The 16,144-nt window shown below is 40.7% G+C and overlaps 1 protein-coding gene across 9 annotated transcripts in view; it reads right to left on the bottom strand.

Annotated features, from left to right (window-relative positions):
- APBB2 (amyloid beta precursor protein binding family B member 2) overlaps positions 1–16,144 on the bottom strand; it is a 381,437-nt gene that overhangs the window by 235,178 nt on the left and 130,115 nt on the right. For 8 of the 9 annotated variants that reach the window (XM_077878824.1, XM_077878772.1, XM_077878822.1 and 5 more), the window contains one exon: positions 6,569–6,684. The exons of the other annotated variant lie outside the window; for it this stretch is intronic. In XM_077878824.1, coding sequence (XP_077734950.1) covers positions 6,569–6,614 — 46 coding nt within the window. In that variant the 5' untranslated portion in view covers positions 6,615–6,684. The remainder of the gene's footprint in view (positions 1–6,568; positions 6,685–16,144) is intronic. 9 annotated transcript variants of the gene reach the window in all.

Here is a 16,144-nt window from a genome sequence, read left to right as displayed (position 1 = left end):
TTTTAAGCTTAAAACCAATACGAACTGTGTACGATGAAAACAAGTCACATTATCTGCACAAAAATAAGTTCAGGGTTTTTTTACATTTGGATCACACGTATTTCATGCAGCTGATTTTTGGCCACTGAACAGATTAAAAAAAAAAAGAAGCTAAGCCTCAATATTTGGAAAAAATAACGAAATACAAAGTACAACAGTGAGGACAGCATAGTTCACCTATCACGTCGGAAAGTGTTTTCTCGTCTCCCTCTGTTTCCAGAGTAGGAAGAAATGTGCAGTCCTCACACAAGGGTGGTGGAATGGAAATAGATAAAACTTCTCCAGAAGGTAGTTTGGGTGTGCATAGCAATGTCTTTATAATGTGCAAGCAACACTTTAACTCAGCAGTTTCACTTCTGGACATTTCTTAAGGGAGAAAAAAAGAGGGTTATGAATGATGATTAATCCAGAAGGACATCGAAAGATTGGAAATACCCTAAATGCTCAACAGTGGGTGATTGTTCTTTGTTTTGTTTTTTTAAGATTTTATTTATCTGAGAGAGAGAGAGAGAGAGAGAGAGAGCAGAGCACATAAGTCGTCGGGGGGGGGGGGGGGGGGCGGCGGTGAGGGACAGAAGGGAGAGGGAGAAGCAGACTCCCTGCTAAGCATGGAGCCAGCCTCAGGTCTCCAGCTCATGCTCATGACCCTGAGATCATGACCTGAGCCAAAGGCAGCCACTTAACCAAGTGAGCCACCCACATGCCCTAACAGTGGGGGACTGTTAATCATGATATACCCATGCAATGTAATAATGTGTAAGATTGTTAAAAATCACAGACTAGAAGATTTAATAATATTAGAAATTTCCATGACCAATTAAGTGACAAAAAGCATGTCATAAAATAAGACATACAGTATGATCACCATGTTTAACATAAACGGGCAGATGCATGCATGTACACATACACAACCGACCATAAAAATGCATGCAAAATGTTAAGGATGGGGCTTTTTTTCTTTGGGCTTTTCAGTGTCTATACATTTTCTAAAATAAATGGATTCTTTTTTTCCCTCTTGGACAGAGGAAAAATCTAATCAGTGTTATTTTTTAAATCTTGTTCCTTTAATCTTCCCCAACTCCAACACCCACTCCTCATTCAGGGAATCTTATTGCTAAAACTGTGAAGACTCCTGAAGGACTCCTCAGCTGTGATCACCAGCATCTGGACAATCCTGCAGGGCTTCCTCCCACACCAGGAAAACCAATTAAAACCAGAGCAGAAAGTCCCTCTCTTGGGATACTGTGTCATATCCTGCCTGTCCTGGGCAGTGAGACCCACTTGGCTGTTAATGATCTTGAACCCTGTACTCAGGTTCCTGGTCCTAACTCAAATTCCAAATGTTTCCCCATAACCCAGCAGAGTGGAGAAACCCTGCCCCTCTCCAGACTCCCCAAATATGATTCTGTCCAAGCACACTTTCCAATATTATGTAATCTCTAGCCTAGTGCTTCTCAAACTGGGACTTGAGACCCATTAATTGTCGCTGAAAATCAATTTAATGAGTCTTGACCAGCACTTTTTTAATCATGGTAGAAGTTCACATATCCAGGTAAAGCTGAAGCAGCTCTGCTGCATTCAACTGTTTTCACTGCCTCCCTCCCTCTGGATTACCATATACATAAGTCTACCATCAGCTGCTTTTGAGTTGCCAGGAAAGTAAATGTTCTAGTCTAGAAAGATATTTATGATACCTTGTTGAGTAGACACCATGTACAACATTACCCCATGTCTGTAAATAAAAAGAAGATAAATATATTGAGAGAGAATGCTTGATGTACAGAAGGGTAATCAACAAAATGCATAAACTGGCTATCTCTTGGTATATAGAGTTGTGAAAGCTTGTTTTTTCTTTATTTTTAAATTTTTCTTTCTTTTTTTTTTTTAAGATTTTATTTGTTTATTTGACACAGAGGGAGAGAGAACACAAACAGGGAGAGTGGCAGGCAGAGGAAGAGGGAGAAGCAGGCTCCCCCAAGTAGGGAGCCTGACACAGGGCTCGATCCCAGGACCCTGGGGCTATGACCTGAGCGGAAGGTAGATGCTTAACCAACTTAACCGACTAAGCCACCCAGGTGCCCCTATTTTTTTTTTAAACTTTTCTATATTAAACATGTATACCTGTATGATTTTTAAAAGTGTTATTACTCTTATTGTACTTATTACTATTACTTTTTCAATATGAAGTACTCTCCTAGGGCCTCTCTGTTATTTGTGGCTACTGAATTTAATTGGGTATGAGAGGAGCTAGAGACAAATGTCAGCATCCTTTGATGATAAATCTTTTAGGTCTATAAGACCTTATTACCAAAAGCTTGAGTGGGGAGAACAGGTGAGTGGACACCACCTAAACAAGTGGTCAACAGGTCACTAGACAACTCAAGCATAGGAAGGAATATAGATGGGAGGAGAGGAGCAAATAAACCTAGACTCAGATTGTAGCTCTGCTCTGAAAAGTTACTTTGCTGTTTCAAGACTCTGTTTTCTCACCTGTGAAATGGGGATAATAAAATGAACCTTTAAAGGTTTATTCAGTTCCAAGTGAGATACTTCTATTAAATTTAGGATACAGTGTGTGGCATGTGGTAGGGTCTCAAACAAAATCAATGCCTTTCATCAGGGACAGCAAGGAAGTCAAAGAGGGAAGCCCAAAAGAAATAATCATGTGCCTATTAATTACTATTTAAACCTTCTATCTTTCATTTATTTTTTCAAAAAAATTTTTAAGTACGCTCCATGTCCAGCATGGGGCTTGAACTCACAACCCTGAGATCAAGACCTGAGCTGATATCAAGAGTCAGATGCTTAAACAACTGAGCCACCCAGGCGCCCCTGCTTAACCTTTTTGAATGGAAATTTCTTAAGTGCAGAAAAAGAGGAAACACCCACCTCTGAGAGAGCGATAGGAAGGTGGAAGGAGAGCCAGGGATGGGTGAGCAGAGCATCGTGCAGCATCCTGGCTGCCCTATTTATGCCCCTGTGGCCTTGGCCTGTAGACGTTCTGCCAAAAGGTCTGGAAAGTACTTTATAGGGGGCCTTCCTAAAGACAATGATCAGATCCTATCTCAAACCCAAGGTGATGCAACAAATATCTGAAGACCTACCACAGATAAAGCACTGTCCTCATATAGAGAGAAGAGAAGGAAGTGAAAGAGTTTAGTGTTGAAATCCAGACAAAATATATACATAGTCTAAAATATAGAGAGCAATTTGGAACACAAGCATCAAGAAGGATATTTAAGAGCTACATGGGCACATGCTTGTATTTGGGAAACCAGGGAAGCATCCTGGGAAAGAGGGCAATGCTGCTATGCCCTAGAGCCAGAGTAGAGTTCTAGCAGGCAGTCAAGAGATGGATCTGCATTCCACAGAAGGAATGGCAGGAGCTACCCATTTAGGCTAGAGTAAGGTATCTACTGAGGAGGAATACTACTAACAACAACTATTATTAACCATGAGTAATGGGTACTAAAACAAGGGGCAGGGAAAGAAAATGTGGAAGATTCAAACGTCAGAGTGACCTTTTAGACTAGTGGGGATGCACCAAACATTCTGGTAAGGGATAAAAGCCATGCTTAGATGAATCTGGCTAAATACATAAGTCAAATTTGCAAGGCAAGAGACCGCAGGCCAGAGGTCAGATCTTGACAGCTGGAGTTAGAGTAGCTGTAGCCATGCTAGGTGCAAACACAATAAACAAGGACGCAATCTTATTCACAATCCCCAGAATTATTTCAAAACACTAGTCTTAACATGAGCACAAATATCTGCATGAAAACACGGGAGTGGTCCACTCTAACCATTGACTTCTACTTTTGGCGTTCAATGGATGCCATTCCATCCACATTTCACCAAAGACCAGCATCCTGGCCTGAAAGAAGGTAGCCCTGAACAGGAAAATAATAATGCCAAAGCAGATAAAAAGAAAATCTACAAACTCCAATTTGCCATGTGAGCCTCAAAAATTGTTCAGAGTGCAGCAGCACTGTGTACTATCAACTCTTGATCAAGAGTTCTGACCACACCTAATGACAAAATTATGAATTCTAGAGAATTCCACCCCCTCCGAAATATTTTCTCTTCTCCAGGAACAGTGTGGTCCTGTTCAGACCTAGTCCCAGCTGAGAAGCACCCCCTCCCCACCCACCCACCCCCCACAAGTCATCTTAACTTTCTTGACTTAGGGGACAGGAGATAGAGCAGCTGAGGTTAATGTTTCTTACCACCAAGAGGGGCCTCTAAAGAGCATCCGCTGGAGGTTTCAACAAGCAAATCCAATTTTTTTTAAAGATTTTATTTATTTATTCATGAGAGAGAGAGAGAGAGAGAGAGAGAGAGAGAGAGGCAGAAACACAGGCAGAGGGAGAAGAAGGTTCCATGCAGGAAGCCTGACGTGGGACTCGATCCCGGGTCTCTAGGATCAGACCCTGGGCTGAAGGCGGTGCATAACCACTGAGCCACCCAGGCTGCCCAAGCAAATCCAATTTAATAATAAGGAGAAGGGAGATACAAGGGGGAGAAAGGGGAGAACAGAAAAGACACCACACAAAATAAATGATGGTTTCAGCATACTGAACTGAGGGATCAACAATACCCTAGGGAGAAGACAAAAAGCCCAAAAGGGTGAGAACAACAATTCTAGTTCCTGGGAAGGATGTTTCAAGCAAGGTGTTATGCAAACACGCTAAAGGCCAAGGGAATATCATGTGCCCACTCGCAGCCACTCGCCCTCCTTCCCACCAGGAAAAAAGCACCAGTGACATGTGCAGCAGAGGCCTCTGGGAATGGCTAGCATACTCCCAGCACCCAGGAAGGGTAAAATAAAAACAGTTTTCTCCCAGAGAGCTCTTAATAAGAAGTCAGTCAAGTGAAGAAGAAATGCACCCTTTCAACTACTTGACAGCCCAGACTCTGAAGCTCAGAGGCCCTTGGAAAACTCTGAAGAGGTACGACGGTGAATCACTCATGAAGCTGGTGAGCAATGAATTTACTTCTTCCACCCAAAGAACCTAAACTTTAAAATCCTAACCATTTTGAAAGAAGAATTTTCTTCCAAACATATTAGATTGACCACATAAAATTAGCATGTTTGCAGGTCAAAACTGGTAAAAAATAAATAAATAACAATTTCACATGTTTCAATCATAGTACATGGCCTCCAACTTCTTCCAAAAGCAGAAAAGAGGCAAATTTGTTCTTAACAGGACAGACCATAGATATTTTAGGCTCTGAGGGCCAAGAGGCAAAGTAGATTATGTTGGGACTTACATAACCATTTAAAAATATAAAAACCATTGTTAGCTCCTACAAAAGCAGGCGTGGGCTAGATTTGGCCAGTGGGCCGGTTTGCTGACCTCCGTTTTACAGTATACAAGGATGAACTTTTTCTGATGTTCACAATGAAAATTGCTCATTTTAGGGTAATGTAGCAATGCCATCAGAGGATGCAAAAGCATCCATGTAAAAGCTGTTCATCCCACCCGTGCACACTGCATCACTGGTGGTTGGTCTGAACCACCGCTCTGTTGTCAGCGCTCCCTTCGGCTGCTGTTTCTAACAACCTGGCTTATTTTAGAAGCAATTGTGTCTGGGGGAGGGTTTGAGGGCAGTTCTAACTTTTCTATGAAGAAACAAATGGAGATGTACAAGGAAATGAGACTTAAAGGTGAATATGCATAAACATAACTATGAAAAGAATATGGGAGCAAAGGTGCTCTGGGGAATTAACCCCAAGCATGCCCCTGATGTGAAGTCAAAATTCCAAAGGTCCCAAGGAAGCAACAAAAGCAAATAAATATCTAAGCACCTGGGCCAAAACTAAAAGGCTAACTGGAGAAAAAAAAAAAGTTTATGACAAACTCTCCTTTATAAAAATAGGACAGATGATTAAAGGGGCAATAATACTTTTTCTCCTAAGTCAGTCAGGGGTAGAGACTCATAGGAAGAGGCCACACAACTGTACCCATTCCCAAAAGACTAATCGGAAAAACTTGAGTTTTGTGAGGCACTGAAAGTCATCACTGAGGGAATCAGGAGTTTCCTCCTTTGGAGGATGCTGACGAATAGGAGTCAGGGATTCTCTCCCTAACATGTATTCAACAATGACATACCCAGAGGACCTCTTTTCTGAGTCCAGAATTCTTTTACTTAAAAGAACGGTAAAAATCAGTAGGAAATGATCTTAGTTTATGGCATTGCTATTGTTTCAAATGTCATATACTGTGATGCAAAAGAGGAAAGCTTAAAAAAAATACAGATTTGTTCTAACTATGAACAAATGTGCTGAAAGACAAAAGGGGAGACTGCTCAGATACACTCCTGGCCTCATATGGCCACTGGATTAGAAAAACCCTGAACTTCAATAACATTTCTCATCACTCAATATTAAACACGTCCCCTAGAGCAATCCATCCTCCTGCATTTCTAAATGCTCTCATTTAAACCTTACAAATCTTCACCAGGTCAGTACTCCACCATCTTCTACAATGACAGTTAAAGGGAAAAAAGGGAAATCCAATCCCATACATACATGAGCTGCTTGGGTGACAGTGAGCCTCCGGGTACCGTCTGCCCATAGCGACCGGTCAGCACATGAGCAGGGGCCTTGACAGTTTCCAAGTATTCGGGAAAGACGGAGTTGGTTCGCTGGGGTTGGGGGTGGGGGGAGAGATTTTAAAAAAAAAAAAAAAAAAAGGAGAAACAAAACAGAGATTTAGGATAATGACTCCATTTTTTTTTCATTAAAATGCTAATGATGACCACAAATTTCCAGATAACCACATTTATGAATTATTCATAGTCACATGCAAGATGAAGTCTCCCTGTCACTGCGGGCTGGCACACAGCTTGCTGATGATGAGCATGTGGCCCCTGTAATAAGTGTGACAGAAGCACAGGTCACTGCAAGTCTATCCGTCAGGGTTGGCCCCCATGGGCCCTCTTCAGAAGACCAGGCAATCCCACCCACATTTCATTGGTGCTCATCTCTCCCCTAAAGTCAAGGAACAGCTCCTCCCTGGTTCTTTGTTGTGATGTCTGAACTAACACCCTGTAAAAACTCTGAAAGCTTAAAAGAAAAAAAGAAATTTTCTGTAGTGGGTAGTTAAGATATCAGAATGATTTTTTTTTAATTTGAAGTATAATATAAATATAGAAAAGTACACCTACCATAAGTGAAGAGCTCAATGAATTTTCTTAAACTGAACACACCAGATCAAAACCTAGAACATTATCAGCACCCTGGAAGCCCATTTCATTCCCCCTCCTAAAGGCAGCTATTTTTTAAAATATTTTATGTATTTATTCATGAAAGACACAGAGAGGTAAAGACATAGGCAGAGGGAGAAGCAGGCTCCCTGTGGAGAGCCCGATGCAGGACTCGATCCCAGGACCTCAGGATCACGACCTGAGCCAAAGGCAGACACTCAACCACTGAACCACCCAGGTGTGCCCTAAAGGCAGCTATTATGCATAGATTACTTCTGTTCATTTTTTTAGACATCGCACTGATTTGCTGTAATTATTAATTTCTCATTTAAAAAACATACACTGAACATCTCCTATATGCCAAGCACTGTGCCAGACACTACAAACGTGAATGAGACACTGTTTCTGTCGTTAGGGAAAGTGAAGTCCAGTGGGGCCAAGAGACACATATAACCCACTCCAGGGCAGCCCAGGTGGCTCAGTAGTTTAGCGCCGCCTTCAACCCAGGGCCTGGTCTTAGAGATCCAGGATCCAGTCCCATGTCAGGCTCCCTGCATGGGGCCTGCTTCTCCCTCTGCCTGTGTCTCTGTCTCTGCTTCTCTCTCTCTCTTTCCCTCTCTCTCCATGAATAAATAAAATCTTAAAAAAAAAAAAAAAAAAAAAAAAAACACTCCAAAGGTCAGTGGGATGGATGCGATGTCAGACTCACGTCAAGTTGGGGCACCTAGTCATAAATGGAGATGTTAAGGAAGGCTCCCAAGTAAATGGATTGCCTGACTTATCAGCCTGGGTAGGACTTAGCCAAGCTGGGAATGGGAAACAGGATAATGGAAAAGGCAGAGGTAAGAAACTGCACAGTGTAATTCAGTGCTGCTGGACTCTCTTGGGTGAGGTCAGGAAAGAAGCCTGCAGCCAGATCCTAAACTGTCCACATGTTCAAGGACTCTGACTTTATTCTGGTTGCATACAGTCGCTGATGGGTCAGATATGGGTTTTGGCTGCATTACTCTTTCTGGATGGGTTCAAAGAGGCAAAGTAGAAGCAAGGAGGCCAGTTAAGCCAGTCTGCTTGTTTGGTATGAGAGGAAGGGTGGGCATTAGGAAAGTGGGGAAGCGGGGAGGAAGAGAAGAATTAGTACTTGGGAAATATCCGGACACTAACAACAGAATAACTCGGTAATTAATTGCATGTACATGGTGGGAGTGATGACTGCATAGAGAATAGAGAAGGATGAACAAGTTTAATCAGGAAGACAAAGGGTTTAGTTTGGGGCATCAGAAATGGAGGTATATAACATTCAGGTGGGGACACTCACATATTCTTGAGTGTGAAGCTTGGGGAAGAAAGCTGAGCAAAACATAAAGCCATCTACATGATCATGACACAAAGCAGAAATTAGGTTTGTGGGTGACAGCCTTGAAGGAATGAGGGTAGAGTGAGAAGATGATAGAATGAGTGTGAGAAAGCAGACCCCTTGAGAGCATGAACAATGATACAAAGGGCAAAAGAAAAAGATTGAAGAGGACAGGCAGATGGGCACCATGGGAAACGAGATAAATAAAGATAAGAAATGAAAAATACACCTTTGGATTTGCCACATAAGCAGTCACTGGCCGCCCTGATTGAGTGCAGTTTCAGTTAAGTGTTGGCAGCAGAGACAAGAGAAGAGGATGGAGAATGGATGGTTGTTGGAAAGAGGAAGTGTTAATGGAAGGAAGTGCTGTATGGACAAGCTGAACAAATCAGCAGAGAGAGAAGGCTGAGAGTGCAAGAGGGAGGAGGGAAAGATCCCTATGGAGGTGGGGAAAAGTCTCAGGAGTACAGATGATGGGGCTGACCTTCAACCTCAAGGGAAATCTACAACACCCCCCAATATTTGAAGAATACTAGAATCAGAGGAATAAAGACCAATCTAGTTAGAGCAAGTTCGTTGGTAAGAGCACTGGGATTTTTGGAGGCAACAGGTGAAATGACAACCCTATCGCAGACAAAATAGCTGGTGAGGCTCTTGACAGAGAATGGGCTGACATGGAAATGGTGTGACGGCCTAGATCTAGAAGATCTTGGTTTCTTACACGTGCTTCCCTCCAAAATGGAAACAGACCAACCTCGTCCCTTTTAAGGCAAATATCAACCCCGTCTGTTTTAAGGTAAATAAACATATATGCCAGCACATATCAAGGGGGAAAGAGGCATTTGTGAGGTAAGCATACCCACAGGATAACCTCATGGTATCAAAAGAATATCTTGTAAGTAAAACATTCAGAAAAACACTCTTTTAAAAATGATCTTTCATTTGCAGTGCCAACTTCTCCAAAGGTTTATGTAAGTTATACTTCGCTAACTGAAACGACTCCCCACCATCTCACAAGAGTTCTTAAGATGCTTCCATCCAAAGACCTCTCCCAGCCTGACTAACGTAATAAACATGAAGAGTCAGATGGTTGAAAGTAAAGGTGAGAGGGAGTGGTTGGTTGGCTGCAGCCCCTGCCCTGGAGATGGCCCAGCGTAATGCCTCTTCACACAGCAGCAATGTCATCCCCCTTAGGCTCCTGTCCCCTCTTCCACCTCAGTTCTGGCAAATCCAGAAGTGGGTGAAGTGACTTAGTTCTTGGAAAGCATTCCAATAATGACAAAACAACAAGGCTCATTAGAAAGTCTAATGCAATGGAAAACACATTGAAAGTAGATTTTATGTTCTCCAGGCCAACTCTGTGATCTCAAAAGCTGGGAGGCTACTGCACAATCTGTCTGTTCTGTTACCATGAACATCTCTAGCCCATCCCTGGAAAACGGTAGAATTTCAGAATTCTAGATAGGATTGAAATGGTTCCAAAGCCATCAGAAACCTACCTGCTAACTGAGCCATTCCTCTTTGCATCCCCAGCACATACGATAAGTGGCAAGCAGTCGATAAATACGGAACAAATCAATAAAGCAATACTTAAATGAAGAGTTCTCACAACTAAGAGGTAAGCAGGCCAATTAAATGGTGAGACTAGAAATAGTCTATTCCTTCGTTGCCCAACCTAATTCACTCAAAGCCAAGCTGCAAATCACACTCAACTGCGTTCACCTTCCTCCTCACAGAAGAAAATCTTTATCAACTCATAAACACATATTGTGCGCTAAGTAAGAGGATTCAGAAATAATGAAATTATAAAAATAATGAAATTATAAAAAACAGGATGCCTCATAAATGAGAAGACAGGTAGGTGCGAACATTCTGAGTATACAAAGGAATAGAAATTGCCCACTCTACATCTGTCTGCCTTCTTTGTTCTCCTTCTGTGCGAAGGACAGGACGTCATTACTCTGACAGCATGGTGCCTCTCCTCCCAGATGCTCCTTCACACAGCAACCTGTTCAGGTTCAACCCACTGGGGCAACAGATAGTAATGAGATAATCAAGTTTTGCTTCCTCGAAAATTCAGACAATCCACCACTCCCTATAGGTCTGTGTTTTTGTCCTAATATATATTTATGTTATTCATCATTTCACTTCTTGTAGAGCACATAAGCTCTGAGGTATCACTGATCCTACGGAACACATTTTACACATGACACAGCAGCACACTTGGTTTTGTCTGGAAATAACTTTAATAATAAAATGTTCCAAAGTGAGGAAGGGTGGGTCATTGCTGTTTTTGGGCTTGGTTTGGTTTTTTTGGTATGTGCTATGTGACATTTTCCTGAACTGTAAAAAAACTCAGTCCTGAAAACATCAAATCTGTATCTGCCCATCTGATCAACAATACCCCGAGGAGGAAATAAATCTTTAAGACTACCATACTTCTTCCTATTTTTGATTAAGAATACTAAGAAACCAAGATGAACAATGCACTATTCATTTGAATGCAGGTCATCAAGAGGAGGAGTGGGATATTTATGCCAGTCCACAAAATGTTTAGTGTGCACCTTTTTAATTACTATATTTATGGAATTATCCATAATATATTCACTAACACAAATGCTCTACAAGGACATTAATCCTCAACAAATACATTAATGCTTCTCTCCTCTCCTACAAATTCTTATTATGCTGATGTGAGGCAAAAATGCCAAGAATTCTCTCCAAAATAAACATTTCAAGTCAACAACCACTTGGTCTACTCTCTCCCTTTTTAACTATTTTATGATATTGTAAAATCTCACTTAAGTCTTTGCTGCTATTGACCTAAAGACAAATTTGTAAATAAAATGTTAAAAAAAAGATTTTTTAATGAACCATTTTTTGATACAAAAGCTGGTATAAGCTACTAAAAAATGGGTTATGCTCTTCAAAAATAATATATTCTATCTATAACTCATTGAATTATAATTATGTGCTTCACTATGCCATTGTAATGCTGTAATTTGTTTTTTAGAAACCTCAAGGAGTAAGAGATATTGGAAATGATCAAGATTTTCATAATAGTTGAAGGACTACCCATCTGAGTAATAAAATGAGTTCAATTTCAACCATACTGGATTTTTTTCCCCCTAAAATACAATGCCTTCTCAGAGCATCCAGAATAGAATTAATCTTGGGTAACATGGAATCATTAATATGACTATGAATCATCTCGCTGTGTTGGAATAGAGAACACTGAGGTAAAGGAGCTGGGTCCAGTAGATAGTAGACAGAAGTTGAGTTTCTACCACCATGACCAGAGCTGGCAGGAGTGGAGTTCCTACCAAAGCAACAGAACACTCCGAGAATCAAAAGTAAGAGATGGCCGAGTTTCAAACAGCAAGGAAAGCACAGGTTCAAAAACACTCTGGAGACCTAAAGGTGAAATCCAAGTTACAGATCCAGGTCTAGAGCCAAGCTAAGTCAGGATCCTTGCAGAAGATAAATCAATGGAATAGAGGGACAGGGTGTAAGAGTGGCTTTATGTGTGCACTGCTGGTAACCAGACTAGACCTGCCTATAAAGGCCAATGGCTAGACAAGCTTTCCAGGCACAGAAGGCTGTTTGCTCTTCCACTCAAAGGCCGCTGGGTACTCTAGGAGATATTTTTTCTGCTTTTCATAGTTTATCTCCTTGCCCTTGCCCTCAAGAGTCAAATCTCATTATGGTCAGAGTACAAACCATTCCCTTTCTCAAGTCCGCTACAATTTTGGAAACCAAAGAAAATTTAAACGTATAAGAGAACTAAATTTAAAAAAAACAAATTCCAGGTAAGTTATGAAGGGTGCAATGCACAGACTCTGAACCTATACCTGGGCAGCTGAGAGGTCTTTTTTGTGTATTCCTTGGTTCTTATAGAATTCAAATAGTAGGGCTCATTTAAAATCATTTAGTACAAATACAGCCAGGCCTAAAACATGTCCTGGGGGTGATATCTGTAAGTTGACCACTGTTATTTAATAAAGATTTCTTTTAGAGAAATCCAATAAGCTGAATATCCAGAAACACAATGGAATCAACTGCTCTGATGTGAAGTATCTGGCAAAGTGGGAATAAACTCAAACTTGGATAAGTGAGGGCTTTGCTACTGGAGACTTCAGTAAGTGGTTGTGGGCAAGTTGATTAGCCTTTGATGCCTCATCTGTAAAATGGGTTAATGATACTTGCCTTCCAAAGGTGTGAATGAGAACAAATGCGTGGCTCAGATGATATCAACAAAATTAAACCTTAATTAAGTGGAAGCACCACACATAAGCCCCTATGACACACAGATCTTTATTTAGAGCTGAGAAAGTCATCCACCTCGTGCTTTCCACCCAAATCTCGCCAACTCATATGATAAGATTCCTGCCCCAAATTATTTTCGACAGAACTTTCCTTTTGGTTTATAAAATGTTTTTTAACTTAACTACTTAAATAAGAAGTACAAGTGCTACTGCATTTTCAGATTAAAAAAAAACAAACTAGGATTTAAAACTCCTCTATTAGGGGGATCCCTGAGTGGCTCAGCGGTTTAGCGCCTGCCTTCAGCCCAGGGCATGATCCTGGAGTCCCAAGATCGAGTCCCACATTGGGCTCCCTGCATGGAGCCTGCTTCTCCCTCTGCCTGTGTCTCTGCCTCTCTCTCTCTCTCTCTCTGTGTGTGTGTGTGTGTGTGTCTCTCATGAATAAATAAATAAAATCTTAAAAAAAGAAAAAACACTCCTCTATTAGGATAGTCTCAATTTGTTTTTTCCTTAATTTTCTCTTACCCAAGTCAGTTCCCTCTTTTTCCCATTTTTCTTTTTCAAATCCTAGTGGATCCTTTTTCTCTCTTGAAGTCGAGGCTTGCAACACTAGTAATGAACGTCTTTGTGTTATTTAGAAGTTTTCAAAGCACCTTCATATACATTACCTTATTTCCCTTAAATTACTTCTACTTGCTTCTCTTTAGTTTCCTTTGCCCCACTTTCCAAAACACAAGCAGAACTCTCTAAAAGCAGCAAAGAAGCAATTTTTATCCTTCCAACTGCCAACACATTAATACACAATATTTTGCAGAGTTGTCTACTGGAAGTTAGACTATATACAGTATTGCTAAATCCTAACACATCCAATTCTGCTTGCAAGTAATTTTTTTTCTCACCTGGTGATGATCTTTTAAAGCTAAAATACAGTGAGAAATATATAAACATTTTAAAATAAGATGGTTCCCTTTAGGAACCATCAAAAATAATGAATGAAAAATAAAAGGAAGAAGAGGTGAATAAAATTACAGAAAGAGAAAGAATAAAGTTCTTTCAGCTTTCAGGGAAATTTTCATTATCTATCTTATCAGAGCTATTTATTCTCCATGATCTGCATTAAATAATCTGATCCTTAAATCTATGAAAACCACAAGGGATGCGCCCTCATTAAAAAAGATGATCTTTTGAGTTATGATAATGAGAAAGAGCATCTATTTTTGGTTCTAAGGACAGAAGTATTTCCTGCTTATTGCTCAGAGACAGCAACACTTCTAGTAAGCTTTAGCACAAAACAGATGCCTGGCACTCTTTACCTATCATGATGAAAACAGGAACCTTCAAATAGAAATGTTTCCTCTCTGAACCTCTATATACTCTCAATCTTGATTTATCAACAAAGAACATGAGGTCTGAAACAGAAAAAATATTCATTCTACCATGTGACAGTAATAATTTAAAAAATAATAATCTGTAAACTCTAGATTAGTAATCAGATCAGATTCTTCTATATTCCTTCAAATCCTGCAGGATACAAAACCTTTAAAATTTGAATTGGCTTCCTCTTTGTTTTACAGTGGTTGACTAAGGCCCATACTAATTTTACAGTAATCCTTGTTATACCTTCATAATATGTTAAACACTGTAAAAATAAAATCAGCTGTTACTGTTAAAATAGGAGTACTAAAAAAAAAATTTAAGGAAAAAGTTGAAAGGAGGATCATATATAGTCCTGATTCTGCCATAGTATTTACATGTTCAATAATGTAAGCTTTGGGGGGGGAGGGGTGAAAAAAAAATAATGTAAGCTTTGGCACATTATAAATGTTTCCACATTTTACAAGAGATGCTCTGAGTTATTTTATCCTACAAATGGAGAAGATGTCATGGTCTGACATTGTTCTACAGAATCTATAGAGATACCTCATGGAAACTCCACATCCCACTCAATACAACTGGGACCATGTAGAATGTTTTCCAACCTTGAACACAATTCAAGTCAAACTAGTAGGCAATCTAAGAAAGATTGATCCACGTGGGATTAAGACCATGAAAAACTCTAGGGGATGGAAGACATTTCTTTGTAACGTTGCAAATTGTATGCTATTCTTGTGACTGGGTTTAAGGTCACACTTGGAATTTATACCTTAGAGAAAATTATACCTTAGATAAAATTAACCCAGGTCACTTTGACAAGGATAGTAACAATTTTTGAATGAAACTGAAAAGTACGGTAAATGGAATCCATCCTGAAATAATCAAATAAATTTTTCTTTAATGGACCAGACCACCATGAATCCAAATTGAAATGTCCAATCTAAAAAGTGCGCTAACAGGGATTTTCAATTGTACGTGATAGATTACAATCACATGTTTAACTCCAATCCCTCCAAAACCCCACTAAATGGCACTAAGCACAAGGCAGAAATAAGCTCACAAAGAGAAAGAGAATGCAAGAGGAGAAAAGTAACGGAAAAAATTTTGGAAAATAGAAATCAGATGAGCCAATGATTAGTAAATTCTCAATGCAGGGACAAATTTTACATGCCTACAGACAGAACTGTCAGGAGGAAGCAAGCCAATATGGGGCACAGAACATTAGGGAAGTGCAAATTCAGGCACAAGTTACATCAAAAGTTCAGGCTGGGGGCACGTGGGTGGCTCAGTGGTTGAGCATCTGCCTTTAGCTCAGGTTGTGATCCCAGGGTCCTGGGATCGAGTCCCGTGTCAGGCTCCCCATGGGGAGTCTACTTCTTCCTCTGCCTGTGTCTCTGCTGCTGTGTGTGTGTGTGTGTGTGTGTGTGTGTGTGTCTCATGAATAAATAAATAAATAATCTTTTTTTAAGATTTTATTATTTATTCATGAGAGACACACAAGGAGAGAGAGAGAGAGAGAGAGAGAGGGAGAGAGGGAGAGTGGCAGAGATGCAGGCAGAGAGAGAAGCAGGCTCCACGCAGGGAGCCTGATGTGGGACTTGATCCCGGGACTCCAGGATCACACCCCAGGCCAAAGGCAGGCACTAAACCACTGAGCCACCCAAGGATCCCCCTAAATAAATAATCTTAAAAAAAAAAGTTCAGCCTGGATGGAGAGGGCAGCGTGGAGGTGCCACTAAAAACCAGAGGACTGCTTACAAGACATCGTAAGGAATAAACTTCCAGATCCTTCCTCAGCCATGAAGTATGTCAACTGTCTCCCATTCCTCCTCAGGTTTGCTCCCTGCAAAGGTTAAACTTGAGAAAGTCTGGACTCAAGGACACTAAGAACAGCGACATAGGTGGA

Source organism: Canis aureus, chromosome 2 (genome assembly GCF_053574225.1).
Source record: "Canis aureus isolate CA01 chromosome 2, VMU_Caureus_v.1.0, whole genome shotgun sequence".
Classification (NCBI taxonomy): Eukaryota; Metazoa; Chordata; class Mammalia; order Carnivora; family Canidae; genus Canis; species Canis aureus.
Note: the sequence above shows the minus strand (reverse complement) of the source record. Positions and strands in the feature narration are given on the sequence as shown.